A 25192-nucleotide genomic window follows, 5' to 3' on the forward strand; every position below is an offset into this window, starting at 1 on the left:
GTTTTCTGCCCCCATAGTTTTGCCTGTTCGAGAACGTCATTTAAGTGGAATCAAACAGCGTGTGTTGTATCTTTCTGTTAGCATAATGCTTTTGAGATTCGTGTGTGTTGTTCCCTGTAGCAGTAGTTCATTCCTTCTTACTGCTGAGAAGTGTTCCATTGTGTGGCTGTACCATTCACACATTCAAGGACATTTTGGTTGTTTCCAGCTTTTGGCTTTTGTAAGTAAAGTAGCTATAAACTTTCATGTACAGGTTTTTGTACAGATAAATGTTTTCACTTCACACCTAGGAGTGGGAATGCTGGCTCATATACAATAAGGGTATGGGTAACTTGATAGGAAACTGCCAAACTGTCTTCCAAAGTGGCTTTACCATTTTGCATCCCCCCAGCATCATAGGAGAGCTGTGTTCTCTCCTCATCAGCATTGGTATTGTCAGTTTCAATTTTCTAAAATTTTAGCCATTCTAGTAGGTATAAGGATTGTTTTTAAAGTTTGAAAATAACAGTTTCCTAAGGAGAAATGTTCATGACTTTAATAGCACATAAAATAATATCTATTTACTGTGTCTGTTTATTTGCTTACTTGGTCATTTTCTGTGTCTGTCAGAAGAACATACCTACATCAATAAACACATGTGAGTAGATGAATGAAGGCAGGAAGGAAGGAGGGAAGAGATGAGTAGCATATAGTGAAGGCTAGGGGGTCAGATGAGCCCTGGGTTGGAACTGAAGACCCATGCTCTTAATGTCTGCAGTATCCTATTTCACAGAGAAAGCAGCTTTCAGGCTGGTTGGGGAAAGAGAAGAAGGAATTTTGCAGTTAGAGCAGTGATGGAAAAGCAGTTCTTGAAGGAGAAAGACGATGTGCAGAGCCCGAGGGTCAGGAAGGGTAGGGCATGTCTGGGAGTATGAACGAGTCTTGTGTGCTGAGAACGTAGTGTGTGCTTGGGGCCATAGCTGGGATGACCTGGGTGTGTAGTAATAATAACGGAAGAGCTTATACTGCTTACGATGTGCCCTGTGGTTCTAAGATCTCCACATAGGTTAATTCATGTATTCTTCCGAATGGTCCTATAAGCTTAGAGCACTATCATTATCTCCACTTTACAGACAAGGACACTGAAGCACAAAGAGATGAAGTAACTTGCTCAAAGTCATACAGCTAAGAACCCAGGCAGTTCATGCTCCCAAGTCTACCTTTAATCACTGCACTACACTGCCAGGTTAGGAAGGGCATGTTTGTTAGTTAGGGTACCGTGTAAGCTGCTGTAACAAATAGCCCCCCAAATATAGTGACTTAAACAAGACAGAAGGTAGGTTTTCTCTCAGGTGTCTGTGCAAAGGGACAAAGTCCAAGGCTGGTGGGGTGGTTTTATCCTTTCGACACATGGCTCCAAGTTTGGGTCCAAGGTGGTTGCTTCCAGTTCTCACCACCTTCTAGCCAGTGGGAAGGGGGAAAGGGGCCAGGGAGGCTTGTACACATTCCTTTTAAGGGAATGGCCCTGATACACACACGTCCCATTGGCCAGAACTCAGTCACATGGCCAGACTAAGCTGCAAGGGAGGCTGGGAAATGTGGTCTCTAATTGGGCAGCCATGCTTTTTGCTAAAACTCAAGGATTCTGTTATTAAAGGGAAGAATGGATATTGGTGGAAAACTGGCAGTCTCTGCCACAATCTATGGACTATTCACTGGACTTTGAACTCTGTTCTGGAGGCGATGTGGTACTAGCAAATGACCTCTAAGTGGGCAGGTTTCATGCCCAAACTTGGTTTTAGATTACTCCGGAAGCTGGCTCAGAGGATAAAGGGGGCAGAAATAGGAGAAAGGGGACCTATTTAACTGATGTGTCTGTCACTTGTTGTTTTTTTTTTTTTGTGAGGAGAATCAGCCCTGTGCTAACATCTGCCAATCCTCCTCTTTTTTTACTGAGGAAGACTGGCCCTGCGCTAACATTTGTACCCATCTTCCTCCACTTTATATGGGACGCCGCCACAGCATGGCTTGCCAAGCGGTGCATTGGTGCGCGCCCAGGATCCGAACCTGTGAACCCCGGGCTGCCGCAGCGGAGTGCGTGCACTTAACCGCCTGCGCCACCGGGCTGGCCCCCTGTTACTTGGTTTTGTGTCTCTGGAGTCCTTGCTGCAGGCAGGAGTCAGGAGGTTGGGTTCTCAGATGGAGGACTTGCAGGCACCCATGAGTGTGCTGGGGCTGGAATGGGAGCCGTCAGCTGTCGCAGTCATTCATTCATTCATTCATTCATGCATCAAGCACCCTGTCTGGGCCCAGGGCTCTGGTGATGGTCCCAACAGCTATGATGAACGCTGGGGGCCAAGTTCAGTTCCCGGTGAGTTCTCTGGGGGTACTCAGTCAGTGCACTGACGCTGGCCTCTTTTGTTTGTTTCTCTTGGCCTTAGGACCCCCGGAGCAAACACAAGTTCAAGATCCACACATACTCCAGCCCCACGTTTTGTGACCACTGTGGGTCACTGCTGTACGGACTCATCCACCAGGGGATGAAATGTGACAGTAAGTACACTTGCTCTCTGACAGCCTCTGCCGACTGGGCTGCTGCCTGGTGGTTTGGGGTCCAAGTCTGCAACACATTCTCCCAAGGCCTGGGGGCGCTGGTGTACCAGTTGTCTGTTGCTGAGTAACGATCCTCTCATCCCAAAATGTAGTGGCTTAAACCAATAACCATTTATTTAGCTCAAGATTCTGCAAGGCAGTCCTTTGGCTCTGAGCTGGACTTACTCAAGCATGTATGGTGGGTTAGCGGGTTGGCTGGGGGCTGGGTCTGGCCTTGGACGGCCTCACCCACGTCCGGAAGGACGGCTGGCATCTGAGTGATGGGAATGGCAGGGCCACGTGTCTTTCATCCTGAGCAGGTTAGCCTGGGCTTGCTCACACAGAGGTTGCAGGGTCCCAAGTACTTCAAGAGGGCAAGTCCCATTGATCAAAGCAGGTCACACAGCAAGGTCCCCAGTCAGTGTGGGAGGGGACAGTCCCTGGGTGTGGATACGGGGAGGCATGGACAAATCGGGGCCACTCCTGCAGCCATGCACACAGCTGTTTCCAACACTGATGTGCGGGCCTCATGCATTCTTTGCATAGAGAAGATCTACCTCCCTGTAGCACCCACAGGTTTATGCTAGAGGAGGAAAGAGAGTGTGATTCTGTAGCCAGGCTGGGGTGGGAGGAAGGCAGGTGGAGGCAGGACTCCTCTTTATCTAGTGAAGGACTGAATGGCCTGTGGGTCAGGGAAGCGAGCAGGCTTCGAGAGCTGCAGCTGCAAAGGGACGGGGGTCAGTGTGCTGGTGGCTCCCAGAGGCTTGTTGGCCTGCAGCAGGCTGACCAGTCACGAGGCCCGACTGTCCCTGTCACAGGCGTCCTGAGCCCAGAGGACAGAGGGAGAAACTCACAGGGGGCAGAGAGAGACAGAGAGGAGTGTGAGTGTGGATGGGGTGGAAGAGAGTGAGAGAGAGACACACTCAAGCACAGACAGAGACAGATGCAGGGGGATGGACGACACACACGTACATAGGTGTCAGGAGTAGTGGGGGTGAGATCTATAAAGGGGCTCAGCTAGAGAGAGAGACTGAGGCAAGAGGAGGGACAGATGGACAGACCAACAGACAGAATGATTGGAAGTGACACAGAGAGAGATGCACTCACACAGGCTTACGCAGAGATACAGAGATGGAGAGAGACCAGAGACAGAGAGAAGCGCACACATGGAGAGACACAGAGAGAGATGGGGAGAGACAGAGTCATGACGCAGGCGCGGAGAGTGAAACAGATGCAGCCGAGGCAGCGAGCACACACTGAAACAAAGAGCAGAGACAAGGAAAGAGACGTAGACCGATGTAGGTGCCGAGAGATAGACAGACAGACAGACACAGAAACAGGGCAAGAGCCACAGAGACACATGTGGTGGGTGGGGTCCCCCAGGTAGACACATGACACAGGCAGGGAGAGGGAGTGACGATGATGCCTTCTGCCTATAGGACATGGATTCCTCTTAGCACACGGGGGCCTGGAATGTGGTAATGATGGCCCTGCCCCAGGAACAGGGGTGGGTGGGAGGGAGCTTGGGCTGACGCGGGGGCCCTGAAATTGGATATTCAGCTCCCAGGGGGCTCTCCCTTCCTCTCCCGCCATCCTTTTCGCTCCACAACTCATTTTCCGTTTTATAATTTGCCTGCTGCCTCCTAGAGCTTGGGGGTACTGAGAAGGGGCCCCCTCAGCATTCCCTGCCCATGGTTCAGCCTCTCCCCCTGATTTCTCGAACTGGAAAGAGGTTCCCCCGAGAGAACACTGGATTCCTGGCGCACCTTCTTGGAGCAGCCATTGTTCTAGAAGACTTCGGGGAAATCAACCATCCACTGGGACAAACACAGATATACTAGGAGGAGTGTGCGAAGGGAGCATATATTTATCATAGAACACATGAGACGTCAATCGATCAGATTCAGTTTGCAGACGTATTTCATTTGTCTTACCCTGGTCTAAAGTTTTTTCTTGTAAATAGTTGTGGTGGATACTATGGGGCTCCTCAGATCCTTTTCACGACCCTGCCCTGCTTGCCAGCCACTGTGGGTTCATAGCTGTACCCCTCGTTGGGAATTGCCCTTGGGATCTCCCCCAAGGTGATGCCCCTCCCAGGGGTGGTTCATGGCCAAAGACTGGCTGATGCAGGTCTGCAAAGGCCTGGCCCTCTTGTCTCAATTTGGGACAACTCTGAAAGGTCATCAGAGCTCCCGCCTCCCCTTACCTTCAGCCTGGGTGGCTCTGTGTGGCCAGCTCCTTCCTCCCCAGAGCACTTACCATAAACCTGCCTGAAACTCTTGTTTCAGACTCTTTTTCCAGGGAACCCAGCCTATTAGCTGTTAATGTTTAAAACTCGGGAGAGGTCACATACGAATAGGGATTCCTGTGTATCTTGAAAAATGGGCAGCCTTGGGAACTTTGGGTGCGCAGGTGGCACGGCTGTGCCTGTGTGGGGGCTGCTGTGTTCTCGAGTTGGCCACGTCCCACCACTCCCACATCTTTCCTCACTTGTGTTACCTGCGGCCCGTGGCATTGAAGTTGGTGATCTGGCTTCAGAGCCACTGCGGATGTGCGGAGTGCACCCTTAGCCTTCCGGGAGGGAGGACGGGTTCCACCTCCTCTGTTCATCAGGGCCTGGGGGAAGAGTTGGAGAAGCCCCTCTGATGAGACTCGGGCAGGGCAGGCTGGTCACGGCCAGCCTTGGAGGGAAGGAGGGGAGCAGGAGGGACCCAGCCAGTCCCGGGTGGGGGCAGATGCCCTGGGCACCAGCCTGGGCCCGCCTGAGCCGCGCCCTCTCTGCCCTCGCAGCCTGCATGATGAACGTCCACAAGCGCTGCGTGATGAACGTCCCCAGCCTCTGCGGCACGGACCACACGGAGCGCCGCGGGCGCATCTACATCCAGGCCCACATCGAGAGGGAAGTCCTCATCGTTGTCGGTAGGTGGCGCTGGGGCTCCCGCTCTGGCTCCAGCTGGGTCCAGACCTTGCTCTACCCCTGTGTTAGGGGCGGGGAGGCTGGAGGAGGGATGGGCGGCCGCAGGGGTGAGGAGGGAGGCGGCGTGACACTGCCCGCTGCGCCCCTATTACAGGCCTTCCCCGCTGCGGGCATCCTTAGAAAGTGTCCGCCCGCAGAGCTCCGCTGTGAGCACCTCCGGCTCCCTGGAGCTCAGAGACGAGGCGCCTGGACCTCTGACTTCCTCACGTTTCCCCAGTCCCCTTCTCTCCGCGTCCCTTTACCACTCTTTCGCTCCCTGTCTTTGGAGTGTGCAGTTCTATTTACTTTATTAAGATAGCAGAGAAGGGATGCTTGGTCCTTTCCCAAACTTTTCCAGTGGGAAAAAGAGTCTTGATTATAAACACCAAATTTGGGAGAGTGTTACATCTTGGGGAGCAGGAGGGATGTGGTGTGCATCCCTGGGGGCTTTCCTCGTGTTTGAAATGTTTCTTTCTTAAACCTGACGGTGGCTGTGCTGATCCCTGTGATATTATTCTCTATACTTTTTGCACTTCTGAAATATTTCATAATAATAAGAAAGAGGGATAATACAGCCTGCTGGAGAGGAGCAGTGGGCCTAGGGGGCTAGAAAGGAGCGTGGTGGTGTCTGTGGCTCATGCATCAGAGCATTCAAGAAACACCTGGCTCTGACATACAAAACTCAAGCACAAGGGCAGTCTGGCTGCGCTGGGCTGATGAATACTCAGCCATAAAGCTATGTAAAACCAACACAGCTGGACCCGAATGGACTAAAACTTTGAAGGAATTCTCTCCCAAAGCCTTGTGAATAAACCGCTTGGACTTTATAACCAATTAATATAAGCAAGGTTTTATGATTTGGTAACTTAGAAAATTGATCATAGAAGGGATTGATTTTGCAGAACCTGGTCTGTGTCTGAGGCCCTGGAATGGTTCTGCAGCTCTCATGGGCTGAGCCCTTTACTGGGAGGGGCCTCATCTACGCCATATAAAGGTTGAAAAATATCCCGATAAAATATAATCTCTGTTTTAAACTAGGGTTCATGACACCTAGTGAGCTCTTAGGAAATGTGCATTCCATTGAATTGCTTTTTCCTCTAAAAGGAAAGCAAGCGGCTGACTTGTTCCCAGCGGAATGCTTGAGGGACCCTGGGGAGAAGCCTGCAGTCACAGGTTCAAGAGAAGCTGGGTTTTCCCACTGACTGAGTCCTGGGACTGGAGGGGCAAAAATGAGACCCTGCTGCCCTCTACTGTCACTCTCTAGAAACTACACTGACTTGGATAATGTTACTGGGGGAAGCCAACATTTATAGAACCCATTGGATGCAGAGTGCTCAAAACCTTACTAAGCATAATGCCCTCCAGGTGGGTCCATTGTTCCTACCATAAAAAAAAAAAAGAGAATTATGTGACGTGATAGAGGTGTTAGCTAACACTACTGTGGTAATCATATTGCAATATACAAGTGTATCAAATCAACACGTTGTACACCTTCAAGTTACACAAAGTTAGGTGTCAATTATATCTCCATAAAAAAACCCCTTATGTATTATCTCCTTCAATCCTCACAACAACTTTGTGAAATATTTATTATGCTTGTTTTATGAAGATACTAAGGCTCAGAGAAGTTATGCTTGTAAGAACTCACATCATTAGTAATAATAACAAAATAATAGCTAACATTTGAGTTTTTTAATGTATCGGTCACTGTGTAAAGCACTTATAGGCAGTATCGTGTTTAAGTTTTTTCATCAACTCGAATGAGTTAAGTAGGATTATCATCTACCCATCAGGAAACAGGCTTAGAGAGTCACACACTTCATCACCTAGGTCTGATCGACTATTGAGTATGATATACCAGGTTACTTTTTAGTTAAGTTCCCTGCACTCACCCCTCCCCCGCCCCCCGCCCCACCTTATTTATTCCCTTTGTGGTTTAGCAAAGTTGCTTCTTATGTGCAGTTCTTGAGGAGTCTTTGTTCCATGTGGTACAATTCAACATCTCTTCAAATTCAAGGTCAAAGTCTTCCCCCTAATCATAGATATACTCTGGCATATGTAGGGGAAGAAGAACTATTTCTCTACCCTCTGGGTCCTTCTGTCTGGCCTAAGAATTAAATTGACATGAGACAGAATAACAGGAGAAAATCAAAGTTTAACAACATGTGTATGTGGGAGAAACCCAGGAAAACTGAGTAACTCGCCAAAATTGCCAAAGTCACCACCTTAAATACCGTCTTCTGCTAAAGACAAAGGTGGATGTTGGGGGCAGTGGTTTAGGACTTCAAAGGGGAGGAAGGGAATTTACATGGAGATGGAAATGCAAATGTTTGATAAACAAATGTTTGCTGGGCCCTCTATAGACAGTGTGACACGAGAGACAGAACTTTGATAAAAAATGGGCTTCTCAAGGATCCTCCCAGTCTACCAATACCCAGAGTTATCTAAGATTATGCCCTGTCCTAGGGACAGGTCAAAGTTTCTTTCAGATTCTTTTGTGCTTAAAAATAATCAAGTGAAAGAAACACATTTTGGGACGGCACGTTCTGATCCGCCACACATATCTTGATCACAAGCTGATGATTTTCAGGCAGTCCCAGGACATGCCTATGAATCGGGGGTGTATTTGTTTCTTAAAGCTGCTGTAACGAAGTACCACAAACTCGATGGCTTAAAACAACAAATATTTATTCTGTCACAGTTCTGGAGGCTAGAAGTCTGGAATCAAAGTGTCAGCAGGGTTGGTTCCCTCGGGAGGGCTCTATGGGAGAGTCTTTTCCATGCCTCTCTCTTAGTTTCTGGTAGTTGCCATCAATCTTCAGTGTCCCTTGGCTTGTAGATGCATCACTGCAACCTCTGCCTCCATCATCACGTGGCATTCTTCCCCGTGTGTCTCTCTATCCAAATTTCCTCTTCTTATAAGGACACCAGTCATTGGATTAGGGCCACCCTGATCTAGTAGGACCTCATCTTAACTTGATTACATATGCAAAGACTTTATTTCCAAACAAGGTCACATTCACAGGTACTGGGGTTAGGACTTGAACATATCTTTTTGGGGGACACAATTCAACCATGACAAGGGGGGAGGGAGGAAAGTTGGGGCTCCCTTAAAGTTCAAGGCAGAATATCTGCCTGCTGTGGGTTCTGATAGCACTAATTAAATAGCTGGCAGCATTTTAATAACACTGTGGTTTTCCAAGTGCTTTGATATTGGGCCATCCAGTGGAGGTAGTGTTGTTGCCACCAGACCGAAGGGGAAACTAAGACTCAATGAGGCTGAACAACTTGCCTGGTGTCGCATGCAGAGCAGGGATGGGCACCTGGGCCTCCTGACTGCAGGCCCCTGTGCCCTGCTGTTGCCCCTTCACCGTGCTGGGCACAGTCAGTACTTGGCATGGACTTGTTGATTGATTGATGGTAGAATAACATGCTTTGACTGAGGTTCTCTAAAAACAGAGCCAAGATGGAGATTTTTGTTCAAGTGATTTATTGGGGCTGCTCACGGGAGACGAGGAGAGAGGACAGAGCAGAGAAAAGCTAAGAGAGAGTATGGTCTCTGTTGAAGACTAGCTCTAGCCTGATCCCATGGAGTTCTGGACCATGCATCTCAGCAGAGTCAGTCCCTCCTTGAGGCAAGTGAGCTGTTCTATCAGGGTCAGTCAGTGCTGTGGACTGAATTGTGTCCCCCCACCAAATTTGTTTGTTGAAGCCCTAACCACTGATGAAATGGTATTTGGAGATGGAGCCTTTGGAGGTAATTAGGGTTAGATGAAGTCATAATGGTGGGGCTCTCATGATGGGATTAGTGGCTTTAGAAGAAGGAGAAGAGAAAGAGATTTCTCTCTCTGCCATGTGAGGGCACAGCAGAAGGCGGCTGTCTGTAAAGCCAGGAAGAGGGCTCTCCCCAGGAACTGAGTTGGCCCACACCTTGATATTGGACTTCCCAGCCTCTAAAACTGTGAGAAATAAATGTCTGTGGGTTAAGCCACCCAGTCTGTGGTATTTTGTTATAGCAGCCAGAGCTAACTAAGACAGTCTTTGCTGCAGGCCTGTGGGGTTGGAGGTGGGAGGGTGGTGTAACCTCCCAGGCTAGGTGCCTTCTGTGTGGCTGAGGGCAATTCTCTGGACATGGGGGCAACTGTGAGTCCTTACCAGCCAACCCTCACAGCAGCCGGGGGATGGCAGCATTGGCCGGAGTGGGGGGAGTTGGGCAGAGCCCAGGACACCTGGGTGTCCCTCTGATCTCCCAAGCATCCTTACAGTTTCACAGTTGAGACTCCAGGCCCCTCCTCCTTGATCTCAGCCAGACAGATCAGAGAGGAGAGAGCTAAAGATTGAGTAGGGCCCTTCCCTGCAGTGCCAGGCCGGAAGTGGTGTGTGGAGTTTGTTGAATCGTCTCACTTCATCCAGACCCTAGAGCACATTCAATGTTAGGACTTTCCACCCACCAGCCCAGGATGCTCTGCCCGTTGCTCTCAAGGTCATGTGCTCTTTGGAAATCCCAGCATCTCCAGAGGCCACCAGGCTACAGGTGCTTCTGAAAGATCAGAAGGTTTCCACATCTCCCTTGACTACTGAAATCCAAGCTTTATATCTGCTATCAAGGTTCTTACAGGTCAAGATCAAAACGGAAATCTGATCAGCCTCCTCCTTTAAAAAATCCATCAATGGTTCTCACTGCCCTTAAGTCAGACTAATCTTACACAATGATTTCATTCTCTATTCTCTGTCTTCTCCTCTTTTCTTTGAAGCCTTCGTCCTCTCTAGGCAGCCCCCTGCCCTAGGACATCTGCGTATTCTGCTCTCACAGTCTGGAATGTTTGTCTTCACCTTCTTGGCTTCTTCCAGCAGTTCACTGTTCCTCTTCCTCTAGGTTTCAGCTCATGTTTCCAGCAAGGAAGCTTCCCCTGACCTGTCCTTATAGTAGATGCTCAGGGTATCCTGAACTTTTACCTTGTGTTAGTTGTGCTTTAATGTTGGAGTTGATTAGTGTCTGCATCTCCCACTGGGCTTTAAGCTCCATGAGATCAGGACCGTGTGTGCTTTGGCTCACCACTCTTTCCCCAGGACCTGGTATGACGAACATCACTAAATATTTGTGGAATCAATGGACATATGTGTGAATGAGATACCACTAGAGGATCCTGATAGATACCGGGACTTCACAGATAATCCCCAGATCAGTGCCTTCTGAAGTCAGGAGCTGAAGTTCAGCGGATAATCCATTTCACATGATTATTCTTATAGGAAGGAGACCACACAGAAAATCTTAAGGAGCAGGTCCAAGGTCAACAGCAAGTATTACCGGGACTGGGACCCACCCTTTGGAGCCATGACCACCCTTGCTCCATGGATAACATAGCAAAGACACAGAGCAGTGGGACTTGTGGAATCGCAGGAAACCATCTGGACATCATGATGCCCGGTGGTGTCATGGGAGCAGGCAATGCAATGTCAGAAGCCCAGATCCAAGTTGTGAAACACTCCTGGGGAGTTTATGAAGCCCATGTCCGTATATACATATATACATATATACATATATATATATGTACATATATACATATATATATGTACATATATACATATACATATATATATACATATATACATATATGTACATATATATATGACCCTCTTTCAATTCAGTATCTCCCTATTAACCTAATAACTGACATCCCATTATTTACATTACCTTCCACACTACAGCCACCTGCAAATCCTTAACCATATCCATAATTATATCTCACAAAAGTTGGGGCTGAGCTCTTCTTGAAAAAATCAGAAGGAGCAATTTAAAAAAAATTTGGGGTTGGGACTCCCATTCAGTGTTCTTACCATTGTATTGTTCTGTACCAAACCTTTTTAGAGTGAAGCATCTCCCAGAAAGACTTAGGTACTCCCAATATTGTGGTATTTAAATCCTTCCTAAGATCTGACTTCCATATGTCAAAAGACAAAGAGCACCAAAGAGTTATAAATTCTTGACAGGCTATTGGGGAAGGTTGAGGATCACATCTATCTATATGCTAGATGTCAAAAGAGGTTTTAAAAGCACTCTTAGGAGAAAGGAAACTGATGTTAAAGGCTCACAGAAGCCCCCCTTGTTATGTAAAGAACTGTTTTAAGGTAGAGAAGGTTTTGCCATCATGGGGACTCTGACAAGGGGGAAAGAGTACAGGAAAACCTACAAGGGGCCTTCACCTGGATAGTCCACTTGGATATCTTCCTTCTAAAACCAATATGGCGGGACAAGACCGGAAGAGCAGAGGACAGGCCTGTACCTCATGGGTATGCTGTACCTCATGGCCGAGGTGGGAGGTGGGGGAAGTTTGAAGTGATTATGTGTATACAGTGTGAGGAAGGTGAGATGAGCTCAGTAAGCATTGGTGTTCATTCATTCATTCATTCATTCAGGAAGGGCCTGAGTACCAGGTTGGATCCAATGACAAATGAGATCTAGTCTCTGCCCTCAGGGAGCTCACAGCCTAGTGGGAGAGATAGACATAGATAATTATATCGCAGCATGGCAAGTAGTGTGATGATACCCTGGGAGCACCCAGAGGGGCACCGGAAGCTTCCAGAAGGAAGCCATGGCTGAGTTGAGTCTGTAAGATGTATAGGAGTTACTGGATGGAAGAAGCTTTGTGTCAGGGTAAATAAAAAAAATAATACTAGCTGTGTTTATTGAGTACTTAGTACATGCCGGGTGCTTTACACAGATCAACCCATTAATCTTCACAACAATCATCTGTCATAGGTATTAGTATTATCCCCATTTTACATGTGAGGAAACTGAGGCACAGAGCCAGTTAAATAACTTTCCAGGAGTCACACAGTAAGTGGTGGGTCTCAGATTTGAGCAGTCTGGCTCCACGGCCCACAGTCTTACTGTGATGCTGCCTTCCAGGCAGAGGGAATGTGGTGCAGAAGCATGGAGACCGGAAATGGGAGGAATGTGGGAGACTAGTAGCTGTTGAGTATGGCTTCCCTTCCCTCTGTCCTGGATATAAGCTCCTCTAGAATCTATTCACTCGTTCTCCCAGTCAGTCTCTTATTCGTTCAACAATATTTATTGAGTTTCCACTGTTTGTCAAGCATTTTCTAGACCCTTGGGATACAGCAGGGGACAAGACAAGATGAATGTCACAACCTGGGGTCTTGCTAATTCCCTGGGACACTTGGAATCTTTCCTTGTCTTTCTTCCTTTTATTAGCCATGGAGAATCTCCTTCTTGCCGGGTTAAAATTCACTGCCCTTCGAGTTTTTTTCAGATACTCTGTGTCCACACAGAGTCTGTGTCCCTTCTTTAACGTGATTTCCTCTTTAAAACCTCTGAGGTTTGGGAGTTTGGAACACAGAGCCAGAATGACCTGAAGCCTATTTCTGCTTTTTGCTCTGCCGCATACTTCCCTGAGCTGGCTCTCTGCTTTGAAGGGAAAGATAAGAGGGGAGGAAAAGGGAAATATAGTAAAGAAAAATCCAGATGGATTAATAGCTCTAGATATTATCCAGCCATGCATCGACTGCAGGTATATGGAATGATCATAAACTAGGCCACCGGGGCCCACTAGGGGACAGTCTCTGCCTTCAAAGCCATTCCTCCCCAAAGGATCTCTTTCAAGAGATGCCCAGATCTTGCACAAAGTAAAACTGCAGCGCTGTCATTGTCCATAATGGAAGGTGTCGCAGAGAACAGTTAGCTCCCCTCCCCCCCCATAAGCAGCTGGGTCACTGAGGCCCAGAGAAAGGAAGTAACTTCTCAAGGTCACACATCATGGATGGGGGATAGGACCCAGTTCTTGTGGATTTCCCTCATACATTACTGACTAGTATTTTCCCCCCAATACTTTATTATGAAAAATGTCCAACATACAGCCAAGTTGAAGGAATTTTACAGTGAACAACCGTCTATCCACCACCTAGATCCTGCCGTTGACATTTACTACACTTGCTTAATCGCACGTCCGTCCATCTCACTCTCCATCCATCTCACTCTCCATCCATCAATCTGTCTTATTTTTGACCCGTTTCAAAGTGAATTGAAAACATCAATCCAGTTCCACTTAAACACCTCAGAATGCACATCAACAAGAATTCAAAACTTATTTACAGTTTTTTTTTTTTACTTTTGAGGTAAAATTTACATCCAGTGAAATGCACACATCATAAGTGTACACGTTTTGACCAATGCATACTACTGTGTAACCCAACCCCTATCGAGTTAATCCTCTTTTTTGATGTCACAGTTGCCATAGAGGATCTTGTGAAAGCTGTGAACTCCATCCTCAGAGAAATGCCCTGTGTGTGCAGACATGCATGCCCCCACACACCCACCTACACCCGTGAGCTCTGGGAGCTGGGGCGCCATAGTACCTGAGATCTCTTAGCCTACATCATATGTAAGAGTTGGATTTTTTTTTTTGAGAAATTATAATGCAGTAAAATAGGTTTGTTGAAAACACTTCGTTGTGTACTCATTGGAGAGTAAATTCCCTTAAAACAAACCTCAGCAAGAAACCCACGTTATTTTGCTTTTCCCCAGTGTTTTTGTGATGAAGAAATTGAGTTAAATCACATCTCCATCTATGGAACTCTAACCATCTTTCTCAGTGCATTATAGATGGTTGTCTGAACACCCATGAGGCTGGGGAAAGGATCCCCGGCCCACCCTTCCCTTGAAGCCTTTCGGCTTGTGAGGTGGTAGGTGGGTGTCCTGGGCACGGAAGGAGATGGCGTTGACTTGAGGAGGTGGAGGGAGCTGAAGTCTTTCTACTCAATGTTCCTTCTCTTCTTCCCTGAATGATTAAGTCTCATGAAAATTATGAAGCCCAGACCACTGCCCAAGGCCCCCAGACCTCGGGATGTGCCAGGTGCACAGTCGTTGTTCCTAAATGCCTGCTGACTTGCATCGAAGGGGGCACTGCCAGGACTGCAGGGCTGCAGCTTATTAGCACCTGGGGGAACTGGTCCGGCAATATCTATTAAAATATGTATACATATGTACATTTTGACTCTCACATTTCCCTTTTGGGAATCTGACCTATCAAAATAAAACACCAGGGGCTGGCCCAGTGGCATAGTGGTGAAGTTTGCGTGCTCCACTTTGGTGGCCTGGGGTTTGTGAGTTTGGAACCCCGGGCGCAGACCTATGCACCGCTTATCAAGCCATGCTGCGGCAGACATCCCACGTATAAAATAGAGGAAGATGGGCACGGATGTCAGCTCAGGGCCAGTCTTCCTCAGGAAAAAGAGGAGGATTGGCAACAGAGATTAGCTCAGGGATAATCTTCCTCACTAAGTAAATAAGTAAATAAATAAATAAAATGCCAGCATGCAAGGAAATAAAGTCCAGGACAAGCATGTTTATTGATGTTTTGTTTGCGGTGGCAAAGAATTGGAATCAGCCTAATTAGCGTATATCCATTTTATGGGATATTATGCAGTTGTTGAAAACAGTGAATTAAAAGGGGCATGTGGGACTTCTGTGGAGCTGGTCACGTTCTGTTTCTTGACATGGGAACTAGTTACACAGATGTATTCACTTTGTGAGAATTCATCAAACTGTGCAATTATGATCTGTACACTTTTCTATATATATATTATACTTTTATCATTTTAAAAGTTTAAATAATAAAAATTCTAAATTATGAAAAACAGAACAAAATACCAGTGGGTTAGAGCTACAGCTATTGACCTGGAGCAGGGGTTGACAGACTGTAGCCTGTGGGCCCAATCTGGCCCTCTGCCTGTTTTTGTAAATAAAGTTTTATTGGAACACAGCCACACCCAGTCATTTACAAATTGACTGTGGCTGCTTTGGGGATACGATGGTGAGTTCCTTGAGTAGTTGTGGCAGAGCCTGTACGGTCTGCAAAGCCTAAAATTTTTACTCTCTGGCCTTTACTGAAAGCATTTGCCAACCCCTGATCTGGACGAACATCTTTGACGTATTATTAAGTGAGAGAATTAGGTTGCATAAAAATATATTTAGTATGATCTCATTTCGAAGAAATAAGCAGCTGCAGCAGACACTTCCTCCGTGTGAAGTTATGTTTGTGTAGTTTTATAAGGGTGGGAAGCAAGGTGTGGAAGGGTATAAACCAGGCTGTAAACATTTGAGAAAGTGGGAATGGAGCGAGACTGGGGCTGGGAGGGGGTTGGTATCACCTCTGTTTATGTCTTAGGAATTGTTTCTTTGGTTGCAATAAACACGTACCACTTTTGTAATTTTTGAAAAATAAAATAAAACCAGAAAAATCTTTAAATAGAAAAAACTAAGCAGTGAAATTAAGTGACTGATGCCAGTGACAGGGAGTTTGTGGCTTTGAGGACTGGTGGGTGGTTCCCAGCTTGGGCAGAGCAGGGCCCAGGCCCTGGAGGGGTGTTTTCACAGTCGCTAGCGTGTGTCTTGTGTAGCATCCATCCTGTGAGCTGGGCCTGATCTCTGACTCCTGTGGTGTTTGCCATTGGATGCCTTCGTGCAGCCCTAGTCACCTGCGTCACCCTTCCTGCTGTGCCAGGAAGCGTGTCCTCTTCCTTCTGCCCCTTACCGGGCAGCCCACACTACAACCCTCCCATCCCACCCTGCCTCCAGGTCAAACTTCTTTGGCTTAAAAAACTTCAAATACTCTGGTGCCTTCCAATTCTGTTTCCCAGTGTGTGGCCTCCCCGTTTCAGGTGGTGGTGTTCACGCTTCAGAAAGTTAGGCCCTGGCTGCTGTAAGTGTGGTCTGTGGCCCAGCAGCATCAGCGTCACCTGGGAGCTGGTTAGAAATGCAGAATCGCAGGTTCCATCCGGACTGGCTGAATCAGAATCTGCATTCCAGCAAAATCCCCGGGTTGTATGCACTTTAAAATTCTGTAACCCTTTGCTTGCTGCAGACAATCGCAATGAAACAGGAAGATGTATCTCGTCCACTAGGTGGCAGGCTTTCCCTGTGCTCTGCTCCTGTGCGGGCGGCACGGGTGGACTGCCTGGGATGCTGCGTGCATCCAGCCCCACCTCGGCCATGGCGTTTCAGCAGGCATGAAGGGTTGGTGTGAGTACTTGAGGGGCCAGGATCCATTTATGTTGGTGGCCTGAACCCACCCACGTACACTGGAATAGGCCTCATGCATGCCGTTCATGTAAAATGAGCCAGAGCCTTTCTTCTTTGCCATGCCCTTGTCTCCTGCCACCCAGGGGAGAAGGCACACCTCACTTTCCAGTCGCTAGCCCCAGCCTGCTTTTCTCATTGACTCATTGCAGGTCTATACTAATTATAGGCCAGTGTAGTCTGTGATCACAGGGCTTGAGCAACGGCTTAGGGATCAGGCCTGGGTTCGAATCCTGGCTCCCCCACTTCTTCAACAAATATTCATTGGGTGCCTCCTGTGTGCTGGGCACTGCTCAGCGTCGTGGACAAGAGAGACAAGCGCCTGCTCTTGTGGCCCCAGTGTTCTTTCTAGTCACGGGAAATGAACCAAGCAAACAAAATACCTTCAGATAGTGATAAAGGCCACACAGAAAATAAAATAAAGCAGAGTGATGTGATTGAGGATGACCTGTGGGTCATCGGCAGAGATGATGGCCTTGAGTTGAGACCTGACTGATGAGCAGGAGGAAGCCAGCTCGCTGAAAATCCAGGGAAGAGCATGCCAGGCAGAGGGAACAGCACAGGCAAAGGCCCTGAGGAAGGAGGAGGTGGGCTTGTGCGTTGCAGGGACTGACAGAAAGTGGTGTGGCTGGAGCCTAGTGATGGGGCAGGGGGATGAGGCTGCAGGGTGAATGGGGGCCTGGTAGGCCTGTGAGCCTCTAGGAGTTTGGGTTTCTTTCTAAGTGCAGGGGGATTTAGATCCTAGGAGTATTTGAGGAGCACCACACAAGGTCACTGTGTTCAGTCCCCACAACCACCATGTGAGGATGGTCATTTTATTTTCCTCATTTGACAAAGGAGGAAATTGAACTTTTAAAGAACCTAAGCCCCTGCCTCTGGTCATGCAGTCAGCACGTGGAGGAGGGAGCATTTGCATCCAGGGTCCATCTGTCAGATTCCAACACATCAGGGCATACGCTGGAAAGATATGGTTGAAGGCTATGAAAGTATTAGAGACATGCCCAGCATTCCAGGGGGAGAGAGGTAGGATGTGGGTCAACGTTGGCTATTCCTTTAGGGCACAAGTCAGGAAGAGTTTAGCATCAAGGTCGTGGAGAAGACCTGCTCATCTCTAGCCTGTTGCCTCAGTATCACGGGGTCCAGATCTTTCATATGATTGGAGTTTAGATGAGGGAGAAAGCTGTATGGGTTGGAGACATCCCAGGTTGCTCCCTGGAGGATGCAGCATGGGTCTAAAATAGAAGGGGGGGGAGAAAGGAGGTCCAATGGCTGACATTACAGTGCGTGCACCGTGACCCAGGCGCTGTGCTGGACCCATGGGGCAGAAAGTGCCGTGTGAGATGCGGTTCCAGCTCTCGAGTGGCCTCTCCGTCTGCCTGGGGTTCTTGACTACTGCTACCAACCAGGACAGGAACAGCAAGCACACTTGTTGATGATGAGTGCCAGGCCCTGGGCTAAGCACTGTCCTAGTCATCTCATGTAATCCTATCAACAACCCTGTGAGACAGTTACTGCTATTATCTCCATTTCACAGATGAGGAAACTGAGGCACAGAGAGAGAGGTTCACTAACTCGCCCAAGTCACATGATTAGGAAGAGTTGGAGCTGGGACTTGAGCATGAGTGTTGGTTCTAGAGCATTATGCTCTGGAACGCCATCTATGCTGCCTCTATCTCGCATTGATGGGGTGGTGATGGTGGGTAACATTGGCAGCAGCTCCCTTTTCTAGAATACTTCCTTTGTGCCAGCTGGTGCTAGGAACTCTGCAAGCACAACCTCCGCCGTGAGTGCAGTCCTTCCCGTTCTACAGACGAGGCAACAGTGGTGCAGGACCGGCTGCCTTGTGCTGATAGAGATTTGGCTTCATAGCCTCCGTTTTCCCAACCCTCCCCGCTTGCCCATTTTTCTCCTTTGGGGGTGTGGGAGCCAATATTTGCTGCACTGCGAGGCTGAAGATGAGGCCACTTCTTCAAGTCGGCCCGTCTTTTTGCAGAAAGGCAGACTTCATTGTCCAAGACCTGCCCAAGAGGCTGGCTGAATTCCCAGGTTGTGAGAGGTGGACAGATGGAGAAGGTCTTCTTTCTAAAACTCACTGCAGTGGGGCCAGGGGCTGGGTTCTTTGATGCTGCCACCCTTCCTGCTTGGAAGGTAGGGAATACCTGGGTAGCTCAGGAGGACAAGATGGGGGTAGTGAAGGCACTCACCTCTTATCATCGTTGAGTTCTCTCAATGGTATATGTAAAGCATTTAGAACACCACCTGGGATGTACGAGGGATGCCGTATGTATTTGCTGTTATTCTACTTGGCATGATTTACCCAATCCTTTCTGAGTTTCCTGGCTGACTTCTGCCAGATTTGCTGAAATTGGAGTTTCCTGTTTATGTCCTCCCAAAGAGGCCATGTCAGGACTTGGTTTCTTGAGAGAGAAGTCCGTCTTCTCGGAGTCCCTGCCTATAATGAGCAGGCAGAGAGAGCCTTGGTCAGAGGCACCCCTGATAAATGTCAGCTGTTGTTTTTTCTCTTGTTATTTCCCTCCTTGGCATGGCAGATCCTGGATCACAACACTTTTAGGAGGAAGTGAGGGACTGCCCATGGTGGCCAAACCACTCTACCTAAAGTGGCCCGAGGGGGGATCTGCCCAGCTGATGTATCAAGGGATCTGGTTTGTGAGCATGTCACTTCAAGACACACTGTTCCAGTGATATATTTGGCCAACATTTGCCAAGCACTTCCTGTACGTCGGGTGCTTTCAGGGCACCATCTCCTGTAATGCTCGTCTTGAGCTTCTGAAGTCTTACCCCCATTGTCCAGGTAAAGAAGCTGCAGCTTGCAGAGGATAAGTAACTCCTTTAAAGTTGCACGGTTATGAAGTGGCAGATCCAGGCTTCAAACCTGGGCTGATTCCGGGGCCTGTCCTCCTAATCACTAGCCCCTCCTGCCTCCTGAGTGCTCTGGGGCAGCTTGAGCTGGTGGAATTGAGGCATCCAGAAGGTGAGAGGGAGAGGATAGGATAAAGTTCACAGCAGTATCTTGAGAACACATTCTCACTTAAAAATAAAAAGATGCTCGCGGGGTGTTCAGGTTACACTGGGAAACATCAGGATACGAAGCGGTTTGAGCACGGGGGAAGGGCAGGTCGTCGTGGCAGAACCAGCTTCCCACCTAGCGTCATGGATGCTGGGCCTTGCAAGGCCCTGTATCATTCAGGGAATCAGGCCACTGTGTGGACCGTGGAGCAAGGGGTTTACTGGAGAATCAGACCTTACACAGGCTCGGAGGAGCTGGAGATGGGAAGGTCGGGAAGGGCGAGGCAGAAGATGAGAGGGAGAGCAATGGTGCAGGCGCACAGGGTGCAGTTGGTAGGGAATCCAAGGAGCTAGGCCCGTTGAGCTGCCACAGCGGATGTTAATTAACTTCATGAAGCTCTACTAGTTGCATCCCGTGGGTTAGCCAGTACAGGCATGTCGACAGCCTTTTACGTATTTGGAGACAGTTCTAGCTGCCTCAGAATCTTTCAGTTCCCAGGTGAAGCTGCCCCAACTCCCTCAGCCATTTGCTGTCTAATCCCTAACCCACAGCCCACAGCTTTGAACACCATGTGATTCAGCTAAGTGTCCCTTCACCAGCACAGACCCAGAACTCCCCCTCCGCAGACAGCTCTCCAGTTGGAGTAGCTTCCTCATCAAGCATGATGCCCCGGCTGAGAGAATCCTCCAGGTTGGGCAGAGAAGAGATGGATCGTCACCTTCCTCGTTCTAGATCAGGGGTTTTCAAACTTGCCTGAGTGCAGCTCACTATGGGAAATATGTTGTACATATCACACACACACACATGCACACAGGCACACACACATGCACACTCACAACTGAAATCAAACTGTCAGGAAATAATACCTCTACTTGTGCTAGCTGTGCACTTGGATATAGCATCTTCTCTTCTGCAGCCTCATCCTGTTCTGTTCTCGCTCCTTTAAGAAACCCTTTAAGAAAAGTGGTCTTGGCTCTCAATTGATTTCGCTGACCACTGACAAATGTGCCATGACCCACGGTCGGAACACTGTTCTGGACAACATAATTCTCTTTCTGCATCCTGAGGTGACATTGCTCTTTTTGGGGGGTTTGGGGTGAGGCCGGCCACATCACCCCGTTGATTTGTCTGGGCTTAACCTCTTCCATCTGTTACACCGGGGGCTGCTGGCCTGTTTCCCACATCTTCGTACAGCCTTTTGGGTTTTCTTCAGACTCAAGGTTGGGCCGGATGCATTTCTTCTCCCCGGATGTGGCCCTTTGCTCTAGGGCCCTGTTGAGAGCTTGTTATGTCCTCTTGCTCTTGTGCCAGTGTCTTCTGGATGTCACTTCCCTGACACTGTTCTTTGTATTAGATTTGCCACCTCCCCCACCCCTCCCCCATCTTTTTTTTTTTTGTATTAGAATGTAGGTCTTATTATTATTCATGCGTGGTGAGGCCAACGGGTCAGGAGATGACCGCCATTGAAAGGACAGTTTGTTAGTCACAGTTCCCCAGAGGAGGGGGCACGTTATGCTGTGTCATGCCACACAGGGCCCCACTGGGCAGCACCAGGGCTGGTCAGGAGGCAGAAGGAGCAAGGGGAAAACGTGGGCAAGAGCCTTTCTTGTGGATTCCATGGGAAGGAAGGAGTGAGGCAGGTGAGCAGGTGTAGGATTGGCTGGTTTGAATCATTTCAGTGGGCTCAGGGCACAGTGGTGTCCCTGGTTGTCTGGTCCCTGTCCCTGGGGTGATGAGGGCAGGGGAAGAGTGGCCCAGAGTGGGAGAGCCTGATAGAGGAGGGAGTTGGGGTGTGGGCTCTGGATTGGTTGGTTTATGCATGAAAAGTGTGCACAGAGTCGTCATCTACTATCTCTAGGAACTGGCTCACCCTGGGGAGGACAGTCTCTCCCAGGTCAGCAAGGCCCCAGATGTTGAAGCATCAGAAATATAGAAAGTAGAAAGCTACAATTAATACATTTGAAACTATTTTTATTTAATTATATTATCAAACTGGTATAGGTATAGAGTTAAAAAACCCAATGTGCATTGAAGAGCTTATGATGGAAAGCAGCGTCCCCTGTCCCAACCCCAGTTCCGCTCTTTAGCGTGGTGCTTCTCAAACCTGAGTGTGCACCAGAATCACCTAGACAGGGTCCATCCCCTGGTTTCTGATTCAGTAGGTCTGGGGTGCGGCTGAGAATTTGAATTTCTAGCCAGTTCCCCGGGGACTGCTGGTGGATCGTTGTTCCAGGGGACCGGCTCTGAGAGCTACTGCCTAGAGGATGCCATTTTTACTTCTTCTGATTCTTTAACTCTGTTTTAAAGACCTGCTCTGTCACGATTTCATTTCACTGCTTCAGGGCTCTGACTTCCTGAGCAGGATTTACTCTCTGACACCATCCCTCTGGTTCCCCTGCCCCGCATACCTGCAGCACAGGTGTGCCGCCATTTATAGTTCCCTCATTTGGCAAAACAGTATTATTGTGGAGCATCTTGTAGGTGTCAGGCCTTGGCCCGGTCACGGGAATTTGTCAGAGAGCAAGACAAAGTCCTGCCCTCCTGGAGCTTATATTACAGTGCAGGGCTCCACGGCTTTTCCTGTTAAGGACCAGATAGACTTTGGAGCCGTATGGTCGCTGTCACAACCACTCAACTCTGCCATTGTAGCATGACAGCGGCCACCGACAGGATGTAAACAAATGGGTGTGGCTGTTTTCTAATAAAACTCTATTTACAAAAACAGGCAGCAGGCTGGATTTGGCCTGTGGGTATAGTTTGCAGACCTCTGTTGTAGGGTGGGAGACGGAAAATGAAGTAGGTGAATAGGTAAAATATACAATATGTCAGAGGGTAAGTGCTAGGGAGAAAAATAAAACAGAAAAGGAACATGGGAAGTATGGGGAAGGGGACAGGACTTGCAAATTTAGATATGGTGGCAAGGAGTCACCGAGATGGGGACATTTGAGTGAAGATTTTTGAAGGAGATGAAGGACGGAGCATTCCATGCAGCTGCAGAAGAGCATTCCAGGCAGAGGAACAGCTAGTGCAAAGGCCCTGTGGCCTGAGCATGCCCAGCATGCTTGAGGAAACAGCAAGGAGGCTGTATCTGTATGGAGTGAGCCAAGGGGAGGGGAGCAGGAGAGGAGGTCAGAGGAATGGGAATCCATTATTGTGGCTCTTGTAGTTCTAATAGTTCCTTTAAGTTATATATTTACAACTCCATTTCTTGTTTCCTCAACTACAGGCAATATCTCTTGACTTTCTATTTTGTAAGAGGTACCAGGCATTGTACCAAGCACTTTTACATACATTATATCATTTAATCCCTATGAGGTAGATACTGATATTGTCCCCATGCTATAGAGGAGGGAACTGAAATTCAGAAAGGTTGAGTGACTTGGCTAAGGTCACACAGCTAATAAGTGCCAGAGCCGGGATTTGAGTCCGAGTCTGCCTTAAGATAGAGATTTTAGCACCCACGTTATACTGAGAGTCAATGCTGTAATCCTTCAGGGATACTGGGGGAACCTGTGGCTTTTGGACAATAAAATGGAAAACCTTTGCCAAGGAGGGATGTGCGTATATCAGTCAAACAAAACAGGAACTATTCTGAGAGAGGGGAAAGGTTCCTTTCTGCAGGAACTCGGACCAAGCCGCTGACAGCTCATTTGCGTGATGCTGATGCAGCTTGACATTCATAGTACAAGACTTGCATGCAATTAGCCCGAATCATTCTAACATAGCCTCTTGAAAACATTTGGAATTTTCCCTCTGTCTGGCCTTGTGCATGATGTAAGCAGGGCTTTATTTAGTTGGTCATCCATCCCAGAATAGTGTGGTCCACATCTGTCCGCCTCACTGTGGTCTGACTGAGGTCTTGTTTTCCCGGAGGGCAGACTTGCTTTGTGGAACCCCCACCCCCGACAGGATCATTTGCGCAAACACAGTGGCAGAGCCTCTTTGCAGCTTGTGACAGAATGATTTCTCCAAGTGTAAGCTGGAGTCCCGTTAAGTATGCAATACAAATGAGATGCAAATGAGGGACCCACTTTGGTGTGCGTGTGGAGGTCAGAGCTCCGGGGGCTTCTGTCCCCCTCCTCATCAGTTGGCTGATGAACCTGACAGTTCCTTTGACAATCATCTTTTCTGCCCACCAACAAGGGCTCTTAATGAGGGCAGAAGCTGACTGCTCCTGCAACCCCTTCAGACACCTGGTGATTGGAAGCTGGAGAGACAGTGAGCTTTCCATGGGCTGTCAGAAGCCACTGAGTTATCATCAGCTGCCTGCTGGGCTCTGAGAAGTGCAGGGAAGGAAGGGAAATGGGGGGTAACTGACTGCTATTGTCTCTTCCTCCTCCCCCTCGGAGCTGCGTGAGGCAGCCACGGATGGCTGGATTTGGGCTCTCACGCCGGCTCTGTGGTCCTCGCTGAGTGCCTGCCTCGGCTCAGAGAGTGGGTCTCCACAGGGACTGGGAATAAGAGCTAAGAGCCTGCCCCCCGAGTTGAGGATCAATGATCCTCTGATTTTATTTCTTCTTTGTGTGTGTGTGTGTGCGTGTGTGTGTGTGTGTGTGTGAGGAGATCAGCCCTGAGCTAACATCTGCCAATCCTCCTCTTTTTATGCTGAGGAAGATTGGCCCTGGGCTAACATCCGTGCCCATCTTCCTCCACTTTATATGGGACGCCGGCACAGCATGGCTTGCCAAGCGGTGCATCGGTGCCCGCCCGGGATCCGAACCAGTGAACCCCAAGCCGCCACAGCGGAGCACGCGCACCCCAAATAGGGCCAGCCCCTATTTCTTCTTCTAACTGACTCAACTGTCTTTGCCTGTAGCTTGAGAAATCCCAATCCAAGTGGCCTTTGAATTGAAGAAAGAAAAGTGAATGAAACTTCAAGAAATTATGGAATACACGTGCACATATTCATGAAGAGGCAGCAGACGCAAAGGATGCTCCATGGCGTCTTTCTGCTTATTTCTCCTTCTTTTGCAGGGGCGTGTATGGTGCAGTTCCCTCGACAAAGTCATTAAAGTCTCTCCCTCTCTGTAAACGTAAAATGCACGAAAACAAGGGCCTCCTAAGTGCCAGGCGCAGTGCTGAACCCTTTACCTGTATTAATACATTTAATCCCCATTTACGGATGGGGAAACTGAGTCTCAGGGAGGTTAACCGACTTGCCGAAGGTCATTTGGCTAGTAAGTGGCAGAACTGAAGTTTGATCCCAGATCTGTTTGAATCTGAAGCCCAGGTCCTCGGCCGCTGTGGCAAATTGGGCATTTAGGAATTGAAACAGTGGTTTCAGCCGAGGGATGAGTATGCTTCCCTTCAGCCTTGTAGCAGATACACGGCTTTCTTCCCTCGCCCCATATGGTCCTGCTTGATCCTGGCGTCAGACTGACCTGGGCTAACTGCTGTCTCTGCCCGTCATTAGCTCAAGAGACAGCTCAGGGGCTTGTGGGCTACAGGTTCCCCTCGACAGGGAGGATGGGGAGGCAGATCCTGGGCTTGAAATGTTTTGTCTCCAGACTTCTTCAGCAGGGGTGCTGCCCGCCAGATC

General features: G+C 48.6%; 1 protein-coding gene across 3 annotated transcripts in view; it reads left to right on the forward strand.

The window, feature by feature from the left end:
• PRKCB (protein kinase C beta) overlaps positions 1-25192 on the forward strand; it is a 308559-nt gene that overhangs the window by 159051 nt on the left and 124316 nt on the right. For all 3 annotated transcript variants that reach the window (XM_087417140.1, XM_087417139.1, XM_087417138.1), the window contains exons 4-5: positions 2421-2532; positions 5362-5490. In XM_087417140.1, coding sequence (XP_087273266.1) covers positions 2421-2532; positions 5362-5490 — 241 coding nt within the window. The remainder of the gene's footprint in view (positions 1-2420; positions 2533-5361; positions 5491-25192) is intronic.

Source organism: Ceratotherium simum, chromosome 26 (assembly GCF_057802395.1).
Source record: "Ceratotherium simum simum isolate JZ-2026a chromosome 26, ASM5780239v1, whole genome shotgun sequence".
NCBI lineage: Eukaryota > Metazoa > Chordata > Mammalia > Perissodactyla > Rhinocerotidae > Ceratotherium > Ceratotherium simum.